The sequence below is a fragment of the Phoenix dactylifera genome, unplaced genomic scaffold (genome assembly GCF_009389715.1).
Source record: "Phoenix dactylifera cultivar Barhee BC4 unplaced genomic scaffold, palm_55x_up_171113_PBpolish2nd_filt_p 000026F, whole genome shotgun sequence".
Classification (NCBI taxonomy): domain Eukaryota; kingdom Viridiplantae; phylum Streptophyta; class Magnoliopsida; order Arecales; family Arecaceae; genus Phoenix; species Phoenix dactylifera.
Window position 1 is genome coordinate 333,357 of NW_024067667.1, and position 24,309 is coordinate 357,665.

General features: G+C 40.1%; 1 protein-coding gene across 6 annotated transcripts in view; it reads left to right on the forward strand.

Annotated features, from left to right (window-relative positions):
* Nucleotides 1-24,309, forward strand: part of LOC103713844 (beta-galactosidase) — a 60,377-nt gene that overhangs the window by 24,249 nt on the left and 11,819 nt on the right. For all 6 annotated transcript variants that reach the window (XM_008800888.4, XM_008800885.4, XM_008800890.4 and 3 more), the window contains 3 exons: nucleotides 1,687-1,870; nucleotides 21,700-21,765; nucleotides 23,017-23,265. In XM_008800888.4, coding sequence (XP_008799110.2) covers nucleotides 1,687-1,870; nucleotides 21,700-21,765; nucleotides 23,017-23,265 — 499 coding nt within the window. The remainder of the gene's footprint in view (nucleotides 1-1,686; nucleotides 1,871-21,699; nucleotides 21,766-23,016; nucleotides 23,266-24,309) is intronic.

Genomic DNA, 24,309 nt, shown 5'->3' on the forward strand with positions numbered 1-24,309 from the left:
ATGGGTGAATTTAGATAAAAGAAGTTATAAAGCTATTACAAGAAATTATTTCATGGCTAAAGATAGGCTAGTTTCATTGAAAATGGTGCATGACACAAGGATTATCTTTCTAATGAGATTCAAAGGGAGTGGATTTCAACAAGGGTGTTTCTTGTTGGCTATGGTGTGAGATGGACAATATTAGACTCTGCAAAAGGCATTCAAAAGTGGAGCAATAAAAAAATAAATTAGTTGCACAAGATGGCTTGTAGTTTATTGGTATTACTTGTTTTCTATCCACCTCCACTATGCATGGTTTATTGAAATTTGGAATTAAGCCAAGAACATAAACTCTTGACTCTTGAGTTCATAAGCAAACTTAGCCCTGAAACTTGAAGAAATTGTTACTACTTAGTCCCAGGTAGAGTGAACTCATCTTTTCCGGTTGTGAGAATGTAAGCAATACAAGTATGGGAGTGATAGGGCACCTAGAATACTTAAATTATATGGTATCAAGTATCAACCAAGTGCTGCAAATTGGTACTGAGAACCATAACCATTCACTACCGGTTCGGTATGGTATGGTACAACACATACCCTGTATTAAGACAGGCTTCCAACATTTTTTATCACTACTAGCCATGGTATCGCCTGAAATGGGATGATATGGGTTGGTATTGGGTGGTATTAGGTGGTTTGACTTGGTTCAAATTGGTACAAACTGGTTCAACTTGTATACCGAACCAAACCTTAGTATCATACTGGTACTTTACTAGTATAGTCCGGTCGGTATGGATCGGTACATCATATTAGTGTCAGAATTAATTCTAAGTTCAAACTTAGCCTTGAATGTAAATCCGGTGCAGTCTGATCGGTACGAGTCGGTACACTATATTAGTGTTAGAATTAATTTTAAGTTTGAACTTAGCCTTTACACTTTACATTCAAGTCTTAAAGTATATTTACTCGAGCTGTTCGAAACCTCAAACAATCCATGGTAAGAGATTAACCTTTTAATTTAAGGTTTATTATTTCAAGATGAAGTGCTGATCTTGTAGTGGTCGGAGAATATGAGCTAATGCAGGCAAAGATCTTGATGCACATCCATCACTAGAGAGTTTTTGACCAAAGTAATAATCAGAATCATATAGTCCATCTCTCTCTCTCACACTCCCCCTTTCTAGATATTTATTATAGTACATATATTTATATACACACACATAAATATGCATATATATATATATATATATATATATATATATATATATATATATATATATATATATATATATATATAGATATACACACACACACACACACATACATACATATGCATGTGTTTATGTATTTATGACACCACCAGACTAGAGTACTTGGTGCTTTAGACAAATTCTTTGTTAAGAGTGGCCTGGCTCACCAACCGATACTATAAAAAACTCTTGTCACTGCTTTATATTTTACTTTCCAAGTTTGACTTTGAGAAGTGCATTTAGTTATTGAGAGTTCAAATAGCTTTTTCCTTCCTTAATGTCCTATTGATTGATATGGCAAATCTTGTCTAGATATGCTGTTCAATATTTTCCTCTGCATTGGATTAAATTTGTACAGAACTATGCTGAAAAATCTCTTACATGTTTCCTGGGATAACTTTAATTATTGTTTCTTCTAAATACTTAATGAAACTACGTTATTTATGTGCTTATGCAGCCAGGATAGCAGACTACCTGCTGAATTTGATATCACGGGTTGCTGCCATCCTTGTGATTCAGACAAAGAAAATGTTCTTGCTGTTCAAGTCATGAGATGGAGTGATGGTTCCTATTTAGAAGATCAAGACCATTGGTGGTTGTCTGGTATTCACCGAGATGTGCTTCTTCTATCAAAGCCACAGGTTGGTTTGCTTATACTTGGTCTTTTTCTGTAGATTATATATATGTATCTATGCATACTTATATAACATTCACATTTAAATTAGGGGAACTTGCTCAGCGGTCCATTTATTGACCGAACTTTAACATTAAATCCCTGTTGACCGGTTGTTTAACAACCGGTCCATATATATTTTAACATTGCTTTATGGGACAAAAATGCCCCCGCCTCTCCCATTCCCACCGAAGAAGGAGAAGAAAAAGGCAGCCGCCGGCCACGGCCCACCCCCTCCCGCGCCTGCCGCCGGCCACGGCCCACCCCCTCCCGCGCCTGCCGCCGCGCCCGCCGCCCGCCGCCTCCCGCACCCGCTGCCCCCTTCCGCGCCGCCGGAAATACCTCCGCCCCCACGGTGGGGAGGTGCCAAAGAAGAGGAGCTGCTGCCCCCCCCGGTGGCCCCATCCTGCGGCCGCCACCGTCCGACCCCCTTCCGTAGCTGCCGGCCTCGCGAGAGGAGAAGGAAGAAGAAAGAAGGAGAAGGGAAGAAGAGAAGAAAAAAAAAGAAAAAGAAAAGAAAAAAAAGAGAATGAAAGAAAAAGAAGAAAAGAAAATAAAATAAAAATAAAAATAAAGTTAACTGTGTTCCTAGACAAGTTAACTGTGTTCCCAAATAATTTAACTGTGTTCCTAAAAAACTGTGTTCCTAGACAACTTAACTGTGTTCCTAGACAACTTAACTGTGTTCCCAGACAACTTAACTGTGTTCCTAGACAACTTAACTATGTTCCCAGACAAGTTAACTGTGTTCCCAAACAACTTAACTGTGTTCCTAAACAACTGTGTTCCTAGACAACTTAACTGTGTTCCCAGACAAGTTAACTGTGTTCCCAAACAACTTAACTATGTTCTTAGACAAATTAACTGTGTTCCTAGATAAGTTAACTGTGTTCCTAGACAAGTTAACTGTGTTCCTAGACAAGTTAACTGTGTTCCAAGACAACTGTGTTCCTAGACAAGTTAACTGTGTTCCTAGACAAGTTAACTGTGTTCCCAAACAATTTAACTGTGTTCCTAAACAACTGTTCCTAGACAAGTTAACTGTGTTTCCAGACAACTTAACTGTGTTCCTAGACAAGTTAACTGTGTTCCCAGACAACTTAACTGTGTTCCCAGACAACTGTGTTCCTAGACAACTTAACTGTGTTCACAGACAACTTAACTGTGTTCCTAGACAAGTTAATTGTGTTCCTGGACAAGTTAACTGTGTTCACAGACAACTTAACTGTGTTCACAGACCTGGGGTCGACCCCTGCTCACCTGGAGTCGACTCTCTCAGGCTTTCCAGAGAGCTGTTTTTCTGCCTGATTTCAGGGGTCGACTCCAGCTCTTTAGGGGTCGACCCCAGCTCTTCAGGGGTCGACCCCAGCTCTTCAGGGGTCGACCTCAGCATAAGTCTACAATAATTTTCTAATAACACTTAACTGTGTGCACAGTCGAAATAACTGTGTTCTGGGATAGAATAAGTGTGTTCCGGGGTAGACAACTTAACTGTGTTCCCAGACAAGTTAACTGTGTTCCCAAACAACTTAACTGTGTTCCCAGACAAGTTAACTGTGTTCCTAGACAAGTTAACTGTGTTCCCAAACAACTTAACTGTATGCTTAGATAACTGTGTTCCTAAACAACTTAACTGTGTTCACAGACAACTTAACTGTGTTCCTAGACAACTGTGTTCCTAGACAAGTTAACTGTGTTCCTAGACAAGTTAACTGTGTTCCTAGACAATTTAACTGTGTTCCTAAAAAACTGTGTTCCTAGACAAGTTAATTGTGTTCCTAGACAACTTAACTGTGTTCCCAGACAAGTTAAGTGTATTCCTAGACAACTTAACTGTGTTCCCAGACAAGTTAATTGTGTTCCCAAACAACTTAACTGTGTTCCTAGACAAATTAACTGTGTTCCTAGACAAGTTAACTGTGTTCCCAAACAACTTAACTGTATTCTTAGATAACTGTGTTCCTAAACAACTTAATTGTGTTCACAGACAACTTAACTGTGTTCGTAGACAACAGTGTTCCTAGACAAGTTAACTGTGTTCCTAGACAAGTTAACTGTGTTCCCAAACAACTTAACTGTGTTCCTAGACAACTGTGTTCCTAGACAAATTAACTGTGTTCCTAGATAAGTTAATTGTGTTCCCAAACAACTTAACTGTATTCTTAGATACCTGTGTTCCTAAACAACTTAACTGTGTTCACAGACAAGTTAACTGTGTTCCTAGACAACTGTGTTCCTAGACAAGTTAACTGTGTTCCTAGACAAGTTAACTGTGTTCCCAAACAATTTAACTGTGTTCCTAAACAACTGTGTTCCTAGACAAGTTAACTGTGTTCCTAGACAAATTAACTGTGTTCCTAGACAACTTAACTGTGTTCCCAAACAACTTAACTGTGTTCCTAGACAACTTAACTGTGTTCACAGACAACTTAACTGTGTTCACAGACAACTTAACTGTGTTCCTAGACAAGTTAACTGTGTTCCTAGACAAGTTAACTGTGTTCACAGACAACTTAACTGTGTTCACAGACCTGGGGTCGACCCCTGCTCACCTGGAGTCGACTCTCTCAGGCTTTCCATAGAGCTGTTTTTCTGCCTGATTTCAGGGGTCGACTCCAGCTCTTCAGGGGTCGACCCCAGCTCTTCAATAAGACTTAACTAATAACACTTAACTGTGTGCACAGTCGAAATAACTGTGTTCTGGGGTAGAATATGTGTGTTCCGGGATGATTTAAATATGTTCCAAGCTTATTTAACCGTGTCATGTTAGATTAAGTGTGTTCCAAACTTATTTAATTGTTCCAAGCTTATTTAACTTTATTTTTATTTTTTCCTTTTTTTCTTCTTTTTTTTTCTTTTTTTTTCTTCTCTTCTTCCCTTCTTCTTCTTTCTTCTTTTTTCTCCTTCCGCGAGCTGGCGGCACACAGTTAAGTTGTCTGCGAACACAGTTAACAGGACTGTGCATACAGTTAAGTGTTCTTAGAAAATTGTTGTAGAAGTGAGCGAGTCGACCCAAGATTCACACGAGTCGACCCCAGCAGAGCAGGAGTCGACCCCAGTTCAAACTTTTTCTTTTCTTTTTCTTATTTTTCTTCTCTTCTTCCCTTCTTGTTCTTTCTTCTCTTCCCGCGAGGCCGGCGGCGCCGGAAAGGGGTTGGGCCACGGCGGACGCTGGAGGAGGGCGGGCCGTGGCCGGCGACAACCGCAGGACGCGGGACGGCGCCCTTCTTCCTCTTCTTCGGCACCTTCCCACCATGGGGGCAGGGGCGGAGGCATTCCCGGCGGCGCGGCCGCGGGAGGGGGCTCGGGAGGAGGCGAGCCGGGCCGGCGGCGGCCGTGGGAGGGGGCAGGCCGCGGTCGGCAGCAGCCGCGGCTGGGAGATTACAGTTTGGAAAGTCTCTGAAATTCTTCTTCTTCGGAAGGATGGGAGATTATGAGGGAAGGGGCATTTTCGGTATCTTATTTCAAAATAAAAGGGGCTCAGGGACCGGGAATTACAGTTTGGAAAGTTTCTGGACCGGTTGTTTTAGATTTAATTAACAAGGACTTTTTGTTACAGTGGAGTCTTTAGAGGGATGGGAAAGTCAATTACCCTTTAAATTATTTATTTATGCATCTATATGTGCAGACACTTACATGTCCATGAATAATGTACGCGTGTATGTGCCTATTTATGTTTGTGGGTATGTCTATAATTATTCTGTTCTGTTGAAAGTTGGAATACTAAAAAAATTAAGACTTTCTCAATTTCTCCTAGAGGGTGCTGGCCTTCTATTTCCTTAGATAACCAGAGAACTTGGAATGGTGTCCATTGTCCAAGCTTGCCTATATGATTCCTGCAACTCTCCTATATAAAGAACATGTATCAATACCACCACATGTTACTAGAGAAAGTAAAACATGAGCATGCCATCAATCCCTATGTTCTTGCAAGTAAAGCTTAAAATCCATGTGCCCAACCTTGACCAATTATTGCTAGGACTACTATTCTCAAAAATTGCTGCTTAATTTCCCATTAACATGGCTTTATAAGCATCCAGTAAAATGTGTAACAGCCATTTGATCTACTAAACTACTTAACTATCATCTAGCAGTTGTTTAGAAATTTGTTGCCATGCTAGGATAAATATGAGTGAGGACATAACCCACTATATGAGTTTGTTCACTCTTTATCAAGGTCTGCCGAATCGGTATTGAGTGCTGTATTGTTCGGCGATTGGTATCGACCAGTATGACACGGTACCGGTTCAGTATTATACCGACATGGCATGGAATAACTTACCGGCCATTTGACCAGTGTGCCATACTCTTTTTTTGTTTTTTTTTTCAGTTACTATTTTAATCATTATGGTTGTCTAATTTAGATTTTGATATCGTTTAAATGTCTTTTTTGTCATCAAATGGACTTGAAGTACTATCAGTACAATTGTAACACAACTAAAAGAATGAGTACATATAATATATCAAATGGACTTAAAGTATAAAAAATACATATAAATACCTAAAATTTTATGGGTTGTCTATATCTTTTGTAGATGTTAGTATCCCAGTCACAATCCGGGCCAGGGATATTACTCCAACTTTCTAGATAATTTGCACTCATAACCTGTGCCTGCTGGATAGCCATCTTGATAATGATCCTCTATCTGATATTGGACTGGCCATTCGAAGGTTGCAGAAGTGAAATCTAACATGTAAATTGCCTGAGGCTATGGAGGGTGGTAGCTGCTCGACTCTAACACCTTAGATGAAGGATATCCATGCGATTCATGCCTAGCTATGTGTAGTAAGATCCAATGCATGACTTGAATTCAGATACGTTTAGGGATCCTACTCCACGTGCAAGGTTATCTCAGTAGCAATACCATATCTTGAATTACCTCGAGGGGCCCATCTTCTGTATGCAATGGTATCCTCGCAGGCTTTACTAGGTTTGTTGCCCAGATAGACAACCCAAGAGGGGGGGGGGGTGAATTGGGTTTTAAAATTAAGTTAGATATTTAAAACTTATGGATGACTAATTAAAAACTATTGTAAGTTATTTAATTAATGCTAAGTGCTGTGAGTGATGTGAGAGGAAGAAGAAAAGAGCCAATCAATCACAAACACAAGGTTTTATAGTGGTTCGGAGCTAACCCTTGCTCCTACGTCCACTCCCCAAGTCTCACTTGGGAATTTCACTATAACCCCCTTGGATTACAGCCGGTTGTTTTGCAAGCTCACAACCAAACTTGTTGTTTTATGAGCTCACAACGAACTCGGTCGGTTTTCCCAGGCTCACCGACTAGAACCAACCCCGATTGTTTTCCCGGGCTCACAATCAAACCCTTACACACGTTGGTTTTATCTTGGCTCACCAACAAACCTTAATCCCCTTGATTCAATCCCCCGATTGAACCAAGTAAATACAAGTTACAGAAAGAAAACAGAAAATAAGCTTCTCAAAAGCAGATTTAAAACAATATAATCAAAGAGGAGTTTAGAAGCCCTCAAACGCTTTTAAGCTGGAGAAGAGGTAAGGCTTCTTGAACTCTGGTCTCCTCTTGAATGTGTAGTCGACTTGAATGCTGGAGGAGAATGCTTTAATTGCTGGGAAGATGTAGGTGGAGCAGTAAATGCAGATCTTCCCTTTTTCGTTGAAGAGCACGTTGCAGAGCTTGGATGCTTGATTGGTTGGAGTGGAATGGTTGTTCTCTGCCTTGCTACAGTCTTCTGTGGCTATTTAAGCCAACCCCCACGGAAACTAGCCGTTACACTGCTTTTTCTGCCCGTTCTGCACACTCTGCGCAGCCTGACAATATGACCGTTGGTGGGTTGGAGTCGACTCGCGCGATCAGGAGTCGACTCGGCTGTAGCGGGAGTCGACTCACGCTTTTCCGGAGTCGACTCGGCAACTGTTCCAAATTTGAATTAAAGTTGCCGTCACGACTGGGAGTCGACTCGTCTTGACCCGGAGTCGACTCGCCAACTTCTGGAGCTGACCTGGCAATTTTGGAGTCGGCTCATCCACTGAAGTCCGTGGATCCAATTTTGAATTTTGTCCACTCGAGTCGACTCGACTGTCCTTGGAGTCGACTCGAATCTCAGAGCCCGAACTCCCGATTCTCTGTCTTTTGGCTCATCCAGTCTTGGAGTCGACTCGAACTTCCTTGGAGTCGACTCGGCTCTCAGTTTCCGAAAGTTGGTCTTCTGCCTTTTGACGTGAAGCTTGTCTTGGAGTCGACTCGAGCTGTCTGGGAGTCGACTCGAATCTCAGAGGCAGTAACATGGTTTTCTGTCTGTCGATGGTCGCACAGTCTCGGAGTCGACTCGCGTATTGCGGGAGTCGACTCGAATCTCAGAGTCCATAAAATGCTCTCTGACCTTTTCTTTGTGTACCGCTGAGAGTCGACTCTTGCTTTCTCTGGAGTCGACTTGCCAACCATCGGAGTCGACTCGCGTTCCACTGGAGTCGACTCGAATCTCAGACTCGAAAACTGCTCTCTGACTTTTCTTTGTGTTCCTCTTGGAGTCGACTCTTACTACCCTGGAGTCGACTCGTTGAACATTGGAGTCGACTCGCGCACTTCGGGAGTCGACTCGCTGACAGGTTCTGAGTTGGAGCTTTCTGTCCTTCTGTCTGTTCTCAGTCGGAGTCGACTCGTACTGAACAGGAGTCGACTCGAGCTCGTGCCAGTGAACTTGATACGCTTGGAGTCGACTCGTGATACTCTGGAGTCGACTCGAGTCTCAGACATTGGTTCATGCAGACTTCTTAACTTATCCAAAATACTATGAACCAAGTCTAGAGACACTTGGACAGGATTTTCACTGAAACACTCAATTGAATTCATTAGTAATCACAAGATATACTCAAATGCTTTGAGCTCATCAAAATCAAATGGGGTTTTAATCAATCACTCCACAATCTCCCCCTTTTTGATGATGACAAAACTTTGAGTATATGTAAAATGACTTGCTCAATAAATAATGAAGTAAAATCCATAAATGAATTCAAATGTCTGATAATTTAATTTATCCAAGTTTGAAAGGAGTGAAACAATAAATTTCGGAGTTAAAGCTCCCCCTTTCATTTGGAATTATATAAGCCTTCATATTATGCAATCAATTGTTTGGCTTATATGTCATTAATGATTTAGCTTGATTAAAATTCAGATTCTCCCCCTCAACATATGCATTCAACTATGTTTTGATTTTCTGAATTTCCTTTTCATGTTTTGAAGTTTTTGAACTGAATTTTTTGTTTTTAGAGGGAAAATCTGTCAATTTGTTCTTGAGTAGGATTCAGCTAATCTCCGAATATCCCTTGAATAGATTCTGGAGATTACTCCATTAGGAGCCCCAAAAGAGAGATAATGAGCCTCGAGGTACCAAATCCACTTAGAACAAATTTGTGTGTGTTTTTAAGAGTTTATCTTTTTATTGATTTCTTTTACATATTTTATCCATATTTCTCCCCTTTTACATATTTTACACATATTTCTCCCCCTTTTTGTCATCATATCAAAAAGGAGGTAATCACACACAATCAATGGCACAACCAATCATCAAATGGCACATAATTGAAGATAAAAATGTCTACTCATTGTATTGATATGAATGTGAATACATTTGAGCATACACTAAGTAAAGTAAAACAAGACAAAACACAACTCAAACACATCTATGTCCTCCTCGAGGATGAAGCTCCCCCTCTCGAGGATGCATCTCCTCCTCTGGAGGATGTGGCTCCTCCTCTCGAGGATGTGGCTCCTCCTCTCGAGGATGGTGCTCCTCCTCTCAATCGGCTCTGCTCCATGAGGAGGGTGACTGCATCTGTGACATGGCCAAGCTGTGTGATGATAGACGTGGTGGCTCTGCTATGTGTAGTGGAGAGCTCAGTCACCGACGTCTGAAGCGCAGTCACCGACGTCTGAAGTGTGTCCAACTTGTCGATGAGCACATTCGACAAGCGCTCGGCCCCCTGGGTGGTGGTGCTCATGTCCTTCCGGATGTCATCGCGCATCTTCCGAGTGATGCCCGTGACTTCACTCATACTGGAGGACTGATCCTGGACCAAGCTCCGGACATTGTAGATCTCTTCCCGTACATGAGCCGTCATGTCAGTCACGGCTGTCAAGGAAGGGACCAACTGAGAAGATACGGGTGCAGGAGTGGGAGCAGGCACCGAGCCTCTGAGCTCCCGAAGCAGCTCATCCCTCAGATCTCGGACGATCTCCTGCCGCAGCTCCCGGAGCTGCTCAGGATCAATCCAGACCTCCATAGATGGTGGAGCCGAGGAGGAAGGTCCGGCGGAGGTGGTAGGAGCAGGAGGAGTGGATGGAAGGTCTGGATAGTCGGAGTCGGGCTCAGGACTAGGTGAAGGTCTGGTGGTCTGAGCGGTGAGGGACGACTTCCTAACCCAGATCCCTTCTCTCTTCCGAAACCGCATCCTGTGCATGGTCCCCGTACACAAGCGATCTGTCCATCGCAATGCACGAGAGGGTTCCCTCTCAGGAATGGAAATCTCGTACTCCCTAAAGAGAAGAGTAAAAATCATGCCGTATGGGAGGGTGAGCCTAGGTCTATCTAGGGGCTCACACATATACCTATAGATGAGTTTGGGGAAGTTGACCGGGGTGTCCTGAAGAATGTAAGACATAATAGCTAGGTCCCTCTCATTTACAAAATCAAATCTTCCTGTCTTAGGGAAGACGGACCTGGACAGAATACTCAAAAGGATTCTCACTTCAATAGGAAGTGAGCTAGCAGATACCTCGTCTAGGGGGGACTGAGGTGGATGCCCTAGGACGGCCGTAAGGGCCTCAACCCTATCCTCAGGGTGTGCGGGAGCCACCCCTACTAATGGAAGATGGAGGATGTGGGCAATAAGATCCTCCGTGACACGCAAAGGGACACCTACTACTGTGCCCTCGATACCTCCATCTCCCCGATGGACGGTACTATAAAACTCTTGAACAAGGCCAGGGTAAGTGGGAAGGTCCAAAGTGAGGAAGTACTCTAGGCCCTGGGCTCTAAGCCTATCACCTATGGTGAATCCTTCCCGGGAGAGATAGTCGAAGTCGACATACCTCCCGGTGGTGACGGCTTTGCCGGCCAATGGCCTCACGGGAACCGCCCTAGGCGGGGAACGAGCCGGAGGTGGTTGCCTCGCGGGATCGTGCCGCGCCTTGGAGCGCCGCTCGGGACCGGCCTCGGGACGGGACCTCTTCCTAACCACGGTCTTGCGAGGCATCTTGACCTAAACGGGAAGAAACACCTAAAGGACGGAGGAAGGTCGACGGAGGAGACTCGGGACGGACCGGAGACGACCTAGGAACGGACGAAAACCCTAAGAACCGGTGAAAAATCGACCGAACAGAGGTTGGAGACGATCGGGGACGACCTAGGAGTCGGCTCTAGGGCTTTTTGAACAGTGGCGGCTTGAAAGAAAAGTGTTTGCGAAACGACAAACCTAGGGTTAAAAAGTCGGATCCCGACTGCGAGTCGACTCCCCTGAGTCGCGAGTCGACTCGACCTCGAGTCGACTCCAGAATATGCGCGAGTCGACTCTCCTTATGCGTCTGTGGACCTCGAGTCGACTCCCGACAGTATGCGAGTCGACTCCCCCTCAGCTGCCATCTTTGCGAGTCGACTCCCGCAAATGCGCGAGTCGACTCCCCCTTAGGAGCCGGCTCTGAAACTTACTCGAGTCGTCTCTAACCTTGGCACGCACCTAAAAATCATGCTATAACCGTGCCAAATGAGGGAAAATCACCTAATTGGGATCTGATTTGATGATCATTGAATAGAAACTCTATTTTAACCACATTCTAATCATCAAAATCAATTAATCTAGTGGAAACTCCCACTAGGATGGATCAATCACTCCTAATCCCCTCCTAAGCACGCTAAACCTCTCTTCACTTAGGGGTTTTGTAAAAATATCTGCTAATTGATTATCAGTACAAACAAATTGGAGTGACACATCACCATTCAATACATGATCTCTTATGAAGTGATGTCTTATCTCAATGTGTTTAGTTCTTGAATGTTGAATTGGATTTTTAGTTAGATTTATGGCACTTGTATTATCACAATTAATGGGGATTTTATCTTGTTTAATGCCATAATCTTCTAATTGTTGTTTAATCCATAAGATTTGAGCACAACAACTCCCGGCTGCCACATATTCAGCTTCTGCAGTGGATAATGCAACCGAGTTTTGTTTCTTGCTAAACCATGAGATTAGGTTTTCTCTACACGACCCGCTGGTACTTTTTCTATCAAGCTTACATCCAGCGAAGTCTGAATCTGTGTATCCTATTAAGTTTAGGCTAGATTCTTTAGAGTACCATAGCCCTATATTCTTAGTTCCTATTAAGTATTTAAAAATTCTCTTAACTGCAGCTAGGTGTGATTCTTTAGGATTAGCCTGATATCTAGCACACATGCAAACACTAAACATAATATCAGGTCTACTTGCAGTAAGATATAGTAAAGATCCTATCATACCTCTATAAAGTTTTTGATCTACAGATTTACCTGATTCATCTTGATCTAATTTGCATGATGAGCTCATGGGGGTGCTGATTGATTTGTTTCCTTCCATATCAAACTTCTTGAGCATCTCCTTGACATATTTTGCTTGATTGATGAAGATGCCTCCTTCAGATTGTTTGATTTGAAGCCCGAGGAAGTAGTTCAGCTCTCCCATCATGCTCATCTCAAACTCACTCTGCATCAAATCAGCAAACTCTTCGCAGAGGCGATTGTTAGTAGCACCGAAAATGATATCATCAACATAAATCTGTACTAATAACATCTCCTTATTTTGCTTTTTCAGAAATAATGTTGTGTCTACATTTCTCCTAGAGAATTCATGTTCTAATAGGAATTTACTAAGTCTCTCATACCATGCTCTAGGTGCTTGTTTTAATCCATAAAGTGCTTTGTTCAGTTTATACACATGATTAGGGTATTGATGATTTTCAAAACCAGGAGGTTGTTCTACATACACTTCCTCATTAATATATCCATTTAAAAATGCACTTTTTACATCCATTTGGAATAGTTTGAAATCCTTAGAGCATGCATATGCTAATAATAGTCTAATAGCCTCAAATCTAGCTACGGGAGCAAAGGTTTCATCAAAATCTATACCTTCTTCTTGATTATAACCCTTTGCTACTAGTCTAGCCTTATTCCTTATAACAATTCCATTTTCATCTAGTTTATTTTTATATATCCATTTTGTGCCTATAATTGGATATTCAGAAGGTCTCTCTACTAGATCCCACACTTTGTTTCTAGTAAATTGGTTTAGTTCTTCTTGCATTGCATTTATCCAATTTACATCATTTTCGGCTTCTTCTATATGTTTGGGCTCAAAGTGTGAAACAAAAGCTAGATGGTTATTCAAATTTCTAAGTGAAGCTCTAGTCCTAACCGGTTGAGATGGATCATCTAGAATGAGTTCCTTAGGATGCCCGTGAGCATACCTCCAAGCTTTTGTTAGCCCATGATCCACAATAAGCTCTTGGCTTGATGATGCTTCTTCAATCAATTTTTGATTATCATCTTGTAATCCCATCTCATCTATCTTTTCTTCAAGTATTTCAACATCATCATCAAAATTAACCTTCTTACTAGATGAGATGTCACTAGAGTCATCAAAAACAACATGTATAGATTCTTCTATAACTAGGGTTCTTTTATTAAAGACTCTATAGGCTTTACTAGTTGTAGAATAACCTAAGAATATTCCTTCATCAGATTTAGGATCAAATTTTCCTAGATTATCTTTCCCATTATTATGTACAAAACACCTACATCCAAAGACATGAAAGTAATTAACTTTTGGTTTTCTGTTTTTCCAAAGTTCATAAGGTGTTTTCTTTATAATGGGTCTTAATAAAACTCTATTTAATATGTGACAAGAGGTATTAATGGCTTCTCCCCAAAAGTACTTAGGGAGGTTGCTTTCACATAACATAGTTCTTGCCATTTCCTCTAGTGTTCTATTTTTCCTCTCCACAACTCCATTTTGTTGTGGTGTCCTAGGTGCAGAAAAATTATGGGTTATCCCCTTTTTACTACAAAATTCATTAAATAATTGATTTTCGAATTCGGTACCATGGTCACTTCTAATGGCTATGACTGAAGACTCTCTAGCATTTGTTACTTCCTTATGGAATTTCTTAAATACAGAAAATGCTTGATCCTTATGTGCTAGGAACATGACCCATGTGTACCTAGAGTAATCATCTACAATAACTAGACCATATTTATTTCCACCTAGGCTTGTTGTTCTAGTTGGACCGAATAGGTCCATGTGTAATAATTCTAGAGGCCTAGAGGTAGAGACACATTTTATGGATTTAAAAGAGTTCCTAGATTGTTTGCCAAATTGACATGCTTCACATATTTTGTTCTTTTCAAATTTTAATTTTGGTAAACCTATCACGGAGTCTCTTTTAACTAGTTTAGTTATTGTGTCCATGCTTGCATGACCTAACTTACGGTGCCATAACCAACTAGCATCATTATCTTTAGTTTCATTTACAACTAGACATTGGTTATGTTTTGCAAGATCTTCTAGATCTACAACATATACATTTCCACGTCTAATTCCCTTAAAAACTAAACTATTATCATTAGGATTTGTTATAATACATAGTGATGGTTTAAACATAACATCATATCCTTTATCACATAATTGACTAATGCTTAACAAGTTATGCTTAAGACCATCAACATATCTAACATTATCTATAAAAGTAGAAGGGGTGATTTGAACTTTACCAATATCAATGATGTGACCTTGGTTGTTGTCTCCAAAAGTCACAGCACCTCCCTTCTTAGCTTCAAGGGTGAAAAATTGATCTTTATCACCCGTCATGTGCCTTGAGCAGCCACTATCCAAATACCAGCAGTTTTTGTTGACCTTGGCTGCAAGACACTCCTACACAAACAAATCATGTCATCTTAGGTACCCAAGTTTTCTTGGGTCCTTCATGGTTAGTCAAGTTGGTTCCTTTTGGAACCCATACCCTTTTAACTTTTCTTTTAGTTATACTTTTCCTAAAATTACACACATTTGCTTTATGACCTACTGTACCACAGCAAAAGCAAGTTATTTTCTTAGTTTTAGTTTCTCCAGCTTTAACAAAGAAGTTACTAAGAAGTTTTTGTTTATTTCTTGGTTTATACCCTAAACCCGCTTTATTAAATACGGCTCGTTGACTATTTAGTATCATGTTTAATTTTTCAGAACTATATGTAAATTTTTCAACTAAGGGTTTGTATTTGTTAAGTTCTTTAGTTAGTGTTTGATTTTCAGCTTTTAGATCATTAAGTTCTTTTGTAAGATCCTTATCTAAGGTTTGTTTATATTTTTTAAGTTCTGAAAATTCCTTAGTTAGTTTTTCATTATCTTTAGTTAAGGTGTTAGTCTTTTGAGTTAAAAGTTGGTTGCTTGTTTTAAGTTCTATATTTTCTTTGGTGATTAAATCCTTATCCTTAACTAACTTATCGTATTTATGTAGGTGTGATTGATTAGCTATTTTTAGTTCTTTATTCTTAAGATTTATAGCCTTATATTCTACCATTAATTCATTAAATGCATCATAAAGTTCATCAAAAGAAAAATCAAGATGCGTATCGGAAGTTACCTCGTTTTCGTTGGCCATGAAGCAGAAATTGGCCTTCTCTTCTTGTTCATCATCTGATGAGGAGGATGATGAGTCGGAGTCGGATAGTGTAGTGACAAGAGCCTTCTTCTTCTTGTACTTACTCCCCTTCTTCAGTAAGGGGCACTCTGCTCTTATGTGACCCGACTTCTTGCACTCGTAACATCCTATCCCCTCATTTTCCCTTTCCTTACCCTTATCCTTTCGATAGGAATTTGAGGGGCCTCTCCTTTGATGATACGCCTTCTTGTGATTGATGAATTTCTTGAACTTACGCACAAGAAGCGCCTCACCATCATCTTCCTCATGTTCTTGTTCTTCCTGCTGCTACTGCAAGATAAGTCTTTGTTAGATGAAGTAGATTTTAAAGCTATTACCTTTTTCTTATGGGAGGACTCTTCCTCGTTGTGTTGTTTCATGGTGAGCTCGTGCGTCATAAGGGATCCAAGGAGCTCCTCAAGTGGTAACTTGTTCAAGTTCTTGGCTTCTTGGATTGCCGTCACTTTAGCTTCCCACGACCTTGGTAGACACCGAAGGATTTTCCTGACAAGTTCACTGTTAGTATAGTTCTTGCCAAGGCTTTTTAGGCCATTGACAATATCAGTAAACCTAGTGAACATGCTAGTGATTGTCTCATTAGAATCCATTTTAAATAGTTCATACTTATGAACCAATATATTAATTTTGGATTCTTTAACTTGATTTGTGCCCTCATGGATCACTTCAAGCCTATCCCAGATCTCTTTTGCAGAGTTGCAAGTAGAGACCCTATTGAATTCATTTCGGTCTAAGGCACAATAAAACACATTCATAGCTTTAGAGTTTAATTGTGCCTTCCTCATGTCATGTTCATCCCAATCCTTTTCTAATTTGGGTACCTTAACACCCTCTACATATGTGGATGGGATGTATGGGCCATTCACTACAATGGTCCACATCTCATAGTCTTGGGCTTGGATGAATATTCTCATCCTAGCCTTTCAGTATGAGTAGTCGGATCCATTGAAGAAAGGGGGTCTTTGGGTGGACTGACCCTCAATGTGAGAAGATCCAAATGGGGTTGTCATTTTGATCTTTTAACTCTTGAGTGGAAGAGTTTTTGGCTCTGATACCACTTGTTGCCCAGATAGACAACCCAAGAGGGGGGGGGGTGAATTGGGTTTTAAAATTAAGTTAGATATTTAAAACTTATGGATGACTAATTAAAAACTATTGTAAGTTATTTAATTAATGCTAAGTGCTGTGAGTGATGTGAGAGGAAGAAGAAAAGAGCCAATCAATCACAAACACAAGGTTTTATAGTGGTTCAGAGCTAACCCTTGCTCCTACGTCCACTCCCCAAGTCTCACTTGGGAATTTCACTATAACCCCCTTGGATTACAGCCGGTTGTTTTGCAAGCTCACAACCAAACTTGTTGTTTTACGAGCTCACAACGAACTCGGTCGGTTTTCCCAGGCTCACCGACTAGAACCAACCCCGATTGTTTTCCCGGGCTCACAATCAAACCCTTACACACGTTGGTTTTATCTTGGCTCACCAACAAACCTTAATCCCCTTGATTCAATCCCCCGATTGAACCAAGTAAATACAAGTTACAGAAAGAAAACAGAAAATAAGCTTCTCAAAAGCAGATTTAAAACAATATAATCAAAGAGGAGTTTAGAAGCCCTCAAACGCTTTTAAGCTGGAGAAGAGGTAAGGCTTCTTGAACTCCGGTCTCCTCTTGAATGTGTAGTCGACTTGAATGCTGGAGGAGAATGCTTTAATTGCTGGGAAGATGTAGGTGGAGCAGTAAATGCAGATCTTCCCTTTTTCGTTGAAGAGCACGTTGCAGAGCTTGGATGCTTGATTGGTTGGAGTGGAATGGTTGTTCTCTGCCTTGCTACAGTCTTCTGTGGCTATTTAAGCCAACCCCCACGGAAACTAGCCGTTACACTGCTTTTTCTGCCCGTTCTGCACACTCTGCGCAGCCTGACAATATGACCGTTGGTGGGTTGGAGTCGACTCGCGCGATCAGGAGTCGACTCGGCTGTAGCGGGAGTCGACTCACGCTTTTCCGGAGTCGACTCGGCAACTGTTCCAAATTTGAATTAAAGTTGCCGTCACGACTGGGAGTCGACTCGTCTTGACCCGGAGTCGACTCGCCAACTTCTGGAGCTGACCTAGCAATTTTGGAGTCGGCTCATCCACTGAAGTCCGTGGATCCAATTTTGAATTTTGTCCACTCGAGTCGACTCGACTGTCCTTGGAGTCGACTCGAATCTCAGAGCCCGAACTCCCGATTCTCTGTCTTTTGGCTCATCCAGTCTTGAAGTCGACTCGAACTTCCTTGGAGTCGACTCGGCTCTCAGTTTCCGAAAGTTGGTCTTCTGCCTTTTGACGTGAAGCTTGTCTTGGAGTCGACTCGAGCTGTCTGGGAGTCGACTCGAATCTCAGAGGCAGTAACATGGTTTTCTGTCTGTCGATGGTCGCACAGTCTCGGAGTCGACTCGCGTATTGCGGGAGTCGACTCGAATCTCAGAGTCCATAAAATGCTCTCTGACCTTTTCTTTGTGTACCGCTGAGAGTCGACTCTTGCTTTCTCTGGAGTCGACTTGCCAACCATCGGAGTCGACTCGCGTTCCACTGGAGTCGACTCGAATCTCAGACTCGAAAACTGCTCTCTGACTTTTCTTTGTGTTCCTCTTGGAGTCGACTCTTACTACCCTGGAGTCGACTCGTTGAACATTGGAGTCGACTCGCGCACTTCGGGAGTCGACTCGCTGACAGGTTCTGAGTTGGAGCTTTCTGTCCTTCTGTCTGTTCTCAGTCGGAGTCGACTCGTACTGAACAGGAGTCGACTCGAGCTCGTGCCAGTGAACTTGATACGCTTGGAGTCGACTCGTGATACTCTGGAGTCGACTCGAGTCTCAGACATTGGTTCATGCAGACTTCTTAACTTATCCAAAATACTATGAACCAAGTCTAGAGACACTTGGACAGGATTTTCACTGAAACACTCAATTGAATTCATTAGTAATCACAAGATATACTCAAATGCTTTGAGCTCATCAAAATCAAATGGGGTTTTAATCAATCACTCCACAAGGTTGTGCACCTTTTTTTTCCTATTCTGTGTGGCACAAATGAACTAGGACTCGCCAATGAATGAAAGATTTTGGCCTATGAGTCATATGTAGCTGTACCAGATCCCCTGCTACCTCCCTACCACCAGATGCATTGTCGCTCGAATTATCATTGTCATCATCGTTGACATCGCACGATGACCTAGGCAACTAGTCATCCGCAAGCTCACTAGTGTTCGAATAAGAGTGAATAGAACCCTTAATTCACTCTTTTCAATGGAATTGTAGTTTTCTTTCCTTCTCCTTTCTTGCTAACATAAGGAATCGTTTTCTTTCACTCGATGCTCTTGCCTGCCAGGCTTTGCTGGGTGGTTCCATTACGCTCACCACCTTGATTAGCCCTACCTATCTGACTGGACTGGGTATTGTGGTGGCATCTTCTTAGCATCTCTTTATCACATCTTTGGGAAAATCTCTTAGACATAGAGCCTTGCAATGATGATCGGCTCCCTTGACCTTTGTGGCTGCTTAGTTGGATATGAGTGTTGCATATGTCGTTTTGCCCATTATTTTGCATCCACCCTAGCCTAATTTGCTATGAAACTAGCCGATCAAGAAGAAAATTCTGGCTCATCAAGCTCTAACTATTGCTGCTAGTCCTTAAGCCAACCAATTGTCGGATCCTCCTTATTGTACATAAAATCATTGTAAAGTGGGTCATCGACTGCCAAAAATCATTGAGTTACTTCAAAAAATACTTCTATAGTATCTATACATAATGCTAATTTTTTAAAATTTTTGTAATTATTTTGATATTTTAAATTAATTTTTATATAATGAATTGATTAAAAGATCTAGAAAATTAACTTTAATTCAGATTAATGTAGAATTCTACCAAGGATGCTACATATATTTTTATTTCAATTGATTATTATTATTAATTATTTTAAAAATTAGTGAATTTCCATTGCAATGTGAAAATTAGCTTATTACTCCAGAAAGTACTTCTGAATTATGCATATTTGTCATAATTTTTGTAATTATTTATGTATTTTTATTATTTTTAATAAATACATTAGTATTTAATTGTAAAATATCTATAAAATTAATTTTAGTTCGGATTGTTATAGCACCCTACTAGGGGTGCTACATATATTTTTCTTAGCCCATAGATATGTACTAATTTCTACTTATTTTTTAAATTTATTTAAATTTGGGCTTTGGTTATGTGCATGGTCATGCCCAAATTTAAACAAAATTGCAATCAAATTGAGATAGCAAGTAGTATGCATACTCCAAAATATGGTACTAGATTTTAAAAATATTTTGATCATTATTTTATTTATTATCATTTTTAATTTCAAAATATATATTTAATCTAAAAATTTATATAATTAATAAAAACTTATAAATTTGGCTGTATTGTATAGATCATCCATATATCTACAACATATTATAAAATCATGCCAAAATTGTAAATTTTGGCATAAGCTCCTCCCATTTTTCCTATTTTGGTCAATTTTTGGCATGAAAAAGAAGAAAAAGTGAGAGGAAAGTAAGAGGGCCCTTTACGTAATTTTGGATTGGATTTGAGTGGATATCCATGAAAATACCCTCTATTTTCACTATTTTTGAGTGGAGAAAAAATACAGAGAATGAGGCATAGAAGGCACAGGACGCCTTCTTTGCCTCCCTGTCCATCATTTAAGGTGGAATAGGGCCTGATCGCCCTGAACCACCTAGTTTAGGTTGGAACTGCCCGATTGGAACCCTATTCCATGTTGAAATGTTATATTGTTTTGGTTCGGGGGTGGTATAGTTCGGTATGCCCCAAAGTAGGCGATTGAGGATGGTATGGCAGACCACACTCCTTATTGTATGATACCACATAGTCTAGTACTTCAGATCCAAAATGCAACTATTACACTTTTTCCGGTAAGATGAGCACTTTTGCTTAGTTCCAATCATGTAGAAACAACATCAAGGACTTGCAAGGTCTATAATAGCCCTAAAAGATGTTCCTCCCGATAGTTGGAAGCTTTAGTTTTTAACCAACCGATTGATTCCCAAAGCTTAAGCTAATAGGAAATGGGTTGACAATGTATATCATGCTTAACACCTGCCTTTCCCATATCCGGACCATACACATGGAGGATAAGTAATTTGGAGATAGAGAAGGATCAGGATAACAAATAATCAGGGATAATTAAATAAATAACTAAATTGGGGGGATTCAAACTCATGACCTGTAACAAACCTAAGCTTTGGTACCATGTTAACTAACCAACGAGCTCCAAAAGCTTAATAAGTAAGATCAACAATGCATATGAGGCTTAACACTAGTTACTCTAGCCTTTTTGCCAAAACATCAGCTAACCATTATAGGATCTATTCCTTTGCACTCCCTTCTCCATCTTGTTCTCCTTCCTTCACTTTAGATGGTAGAGCTACTGCTCAATGTTTTTGTTGCTTAGTGGGCTGAGCAAGATTGATTGATTGTAGTTTTTATAACCTGCACAAGAACCAATAATAGTTTTGTTTCCTATATCATGGAAAACCCTTTGCTCTCCACTTGGCCTTGTCCTATTTTAGTTATATGTTTTATTGGAACCTACGAAGCATGGCGACTGATACAAGATATGGATACGACATAATACAGATGCGCCATATGTCAAATCTTATAAAAGTAGGATATGATATGGCCAGGATACATCAAGGAATATATGTATATATATATGTATGTATATTATGCATATATACATGCAAATACATATGTCTGTAAATTAAAAAAAGAACCCAAAAAGCATAGTAGGCCATGTCTACAAAAATTAATATCATAGACTACAAGCTCATCATCTATGGAATATAGACTAGAGTTAGAGGCGCTTAATTCATGACAGAAGAAAGTTACATGCTTGTAAATGTAATGCTTTCATTGACATGGTTCTTATTGCATTGTTAATCTTGTTGTATTTCTAGTTTAAGATGTCATGCGTGCTGCTATTTTTTCTTAACTCTGTAGATATTTTTTTGATTCTTGAGGGAAAAAATGGATTTGCAGGTGTTTATTGCAGATTACTTCTTCACATCGAATTTGGATGAAAATTTTCTTTCAGCTGATGTGCAGGTAATTTTTCTCCACAATACGGTACCCATTTCTGAAAATTTAATGCTAAAACTACATAAGAAGAATTAATTTTTATTTAATTTTCCTGCATTTTATTTTCTGCTAATCTTGTTTGACTTTAACGCTACGATCAGACAACTGCACAGGCAGTTGCTTCAAGATGTCTCGACAGTATGCTTATTCGACTCCTTTTTCTTTAGTTTCAAATATTTTTGAAATGAAGGGTAGATGACTCCACCCATGCCTTAAATTGTAGGACTTTTAGCAGGACAAAACCCCATCGTTCGGATGGTGATGGGGTATTAGATAAACAACGCAGATTTACTTGGCATTGATGTTGAATCCCTGGAGCTCTCAGTTTCGCATCATTTATGTACCTCAGCACTAGCAGTCAGTAAACGACTGTTGGGCATAACTTGATTGCCACTATTTAATGATAATTGTGTACTGTTAGATTTGGATGGCCGCTCCAGATGTCTAGAAACAGAAGACCATAGGATACTATGCTATATGTGAATTTCCGACTTATAGCCATTGAAATCAAATCAAATGGTTATTCATCCGTGCATGATGGGTTCTGAGGACTTTGACTAAACCTCACTTCCAGATTGATTCTTCAAACTCAAACCATCTATACTACGTAGTAAAAATATCAATTGTTTTGAAATATGTATTAATAATATGGCTTTTATATTTTTGTAAAACTCTTTGTTGTTGTATACATTGTTTGTAGCCTTTGCCTTTATATAAGACATCTTTCAGGTTGTAGGTACTACATTACATTTGATTTAGCTTCAATCAACTTATCAACATACTGAAATTTCAAGGATCCTCGGGGAAGATGAGTTGTTTCCAAACACTGGGTCCAAATTTTGTTGAAATAAATGCAATTTGTCCTAAATCTGCTATTTGCTTCCAGGAAATCTATAGTGAATTTATCAGGTCATGGTCTAGGGGGCACCTTTTCTTTGAAAAAGGATACAAGGTCACTTACTGTCACATGTGCAATTCGTTTCACTGTTTTACTTATCTACTCTTAGATTCCGCAAGTAATAGCTTGATTTCCATAAATACCTATTCCTGGTTGATTTCTTTATATATCTCAGCAAATAATGGTTTGAAACTATCATTCCTTGTGCAAATTACTTAAGTTCTATCATAGCTAATGTGCATATTTATCTGATTTGGATGTTTAAAACTAGAGCATGGTAACTGATTGCTTCTATCATGTTTTTCCTGCTATGTGTGCAGGTTGAAGTTAAAATTGATATGATGCAGGAAATTTCCGAGGATGTTAACCTTTCCAGCTTTACCATGGAAGCTACACTTTATGATAATGCAGGGTGGTGTAACAGTGGAGATAACAGTAGGAAGACAGATCTGACTTCTTATGATGTGGTACATATGAAGCTCAAGTCACAGCCTCCTGGAAGTCTTGGGTTTCATGGTTATCATCTCGAGGGGAAATTGGAGAGGCCAAGACTTTGGTCCAGTGAGCATGTAAGGAATCTCGTCTTTTAGAAAGATCAAAGCAGTTAGTAAAACATTTATTTGTTAATGTGAGACGAATGTGTCATCTCAAATGATAGTGACTCAAGCCACCCAGTAGATTAATCTCATTCCAGGTATTAGAAGCTTGGCATGTATGATAAACCAATACTTCTAGTAGACTAAAGAAACCATGTGAACCTGACCCAGGGTGGATATAGACATGGATTCCGCATAATAGACATATTGACATATGACCATATTTGTTGAATATTAAAGAGGATATACAGAAGTGGTGCTCATACAGAACACAATCATTGTTAGGGTTGAAGAATAATAAACTTGAAGTAGTAAAGGAAATCCAATTATTTATCACCTGAAAGTTTTGGGAGAATTTTTTTTTTTAAATTTTAGATAAAAATGTACCTAGCTGTCAGTTTTGGAGTCAGTATTTGAATATTCTTATTTCTTAAAGTATTTTGTTTCAGTATTCATGACAGTAAATGATGGCACCATATGATTTTAGTACTCTATAGGTATAGATGTTGTTAGTATGATCATGCTTTCACTTGATTTGGTGGTACACTGTTACCAGCATTGATGGGGTGTTGATAACCAAGTGACCAATGATTGTGCTTGCCAAAGCCTAAGCTGTTCGGAATAAGTCACCGGTATATATCAGGCTTAGTATGTATGTGCCACTCACATGTAGTCTAGAGCATGAATGTGAAGGAATAATTGGCTGTGGACAAACGAGTTAAGAAGACAGACAAGTATCAAGATTACAAATAACTTGGGATAATTAAATAAATAACTGAACTTGAGGATATTCAGACTCATGACCTCTAGTAACTTGAGCCATACCATGTAATGGTATCAAAACGAGAGAAAAGAATAAGAAATAAAAAGATATGGTGGTAAGAGAGAATAAGAGTGGAAGAGAGAAGACAAGTTGGGGAGATTATTTAGCAAATACAATGTAAGTTTGGGCTTGTATGGTCCAATAAAGGCCCAATAACAATAAAAATAGAACAAAAAACAGCCCAATATGCATAA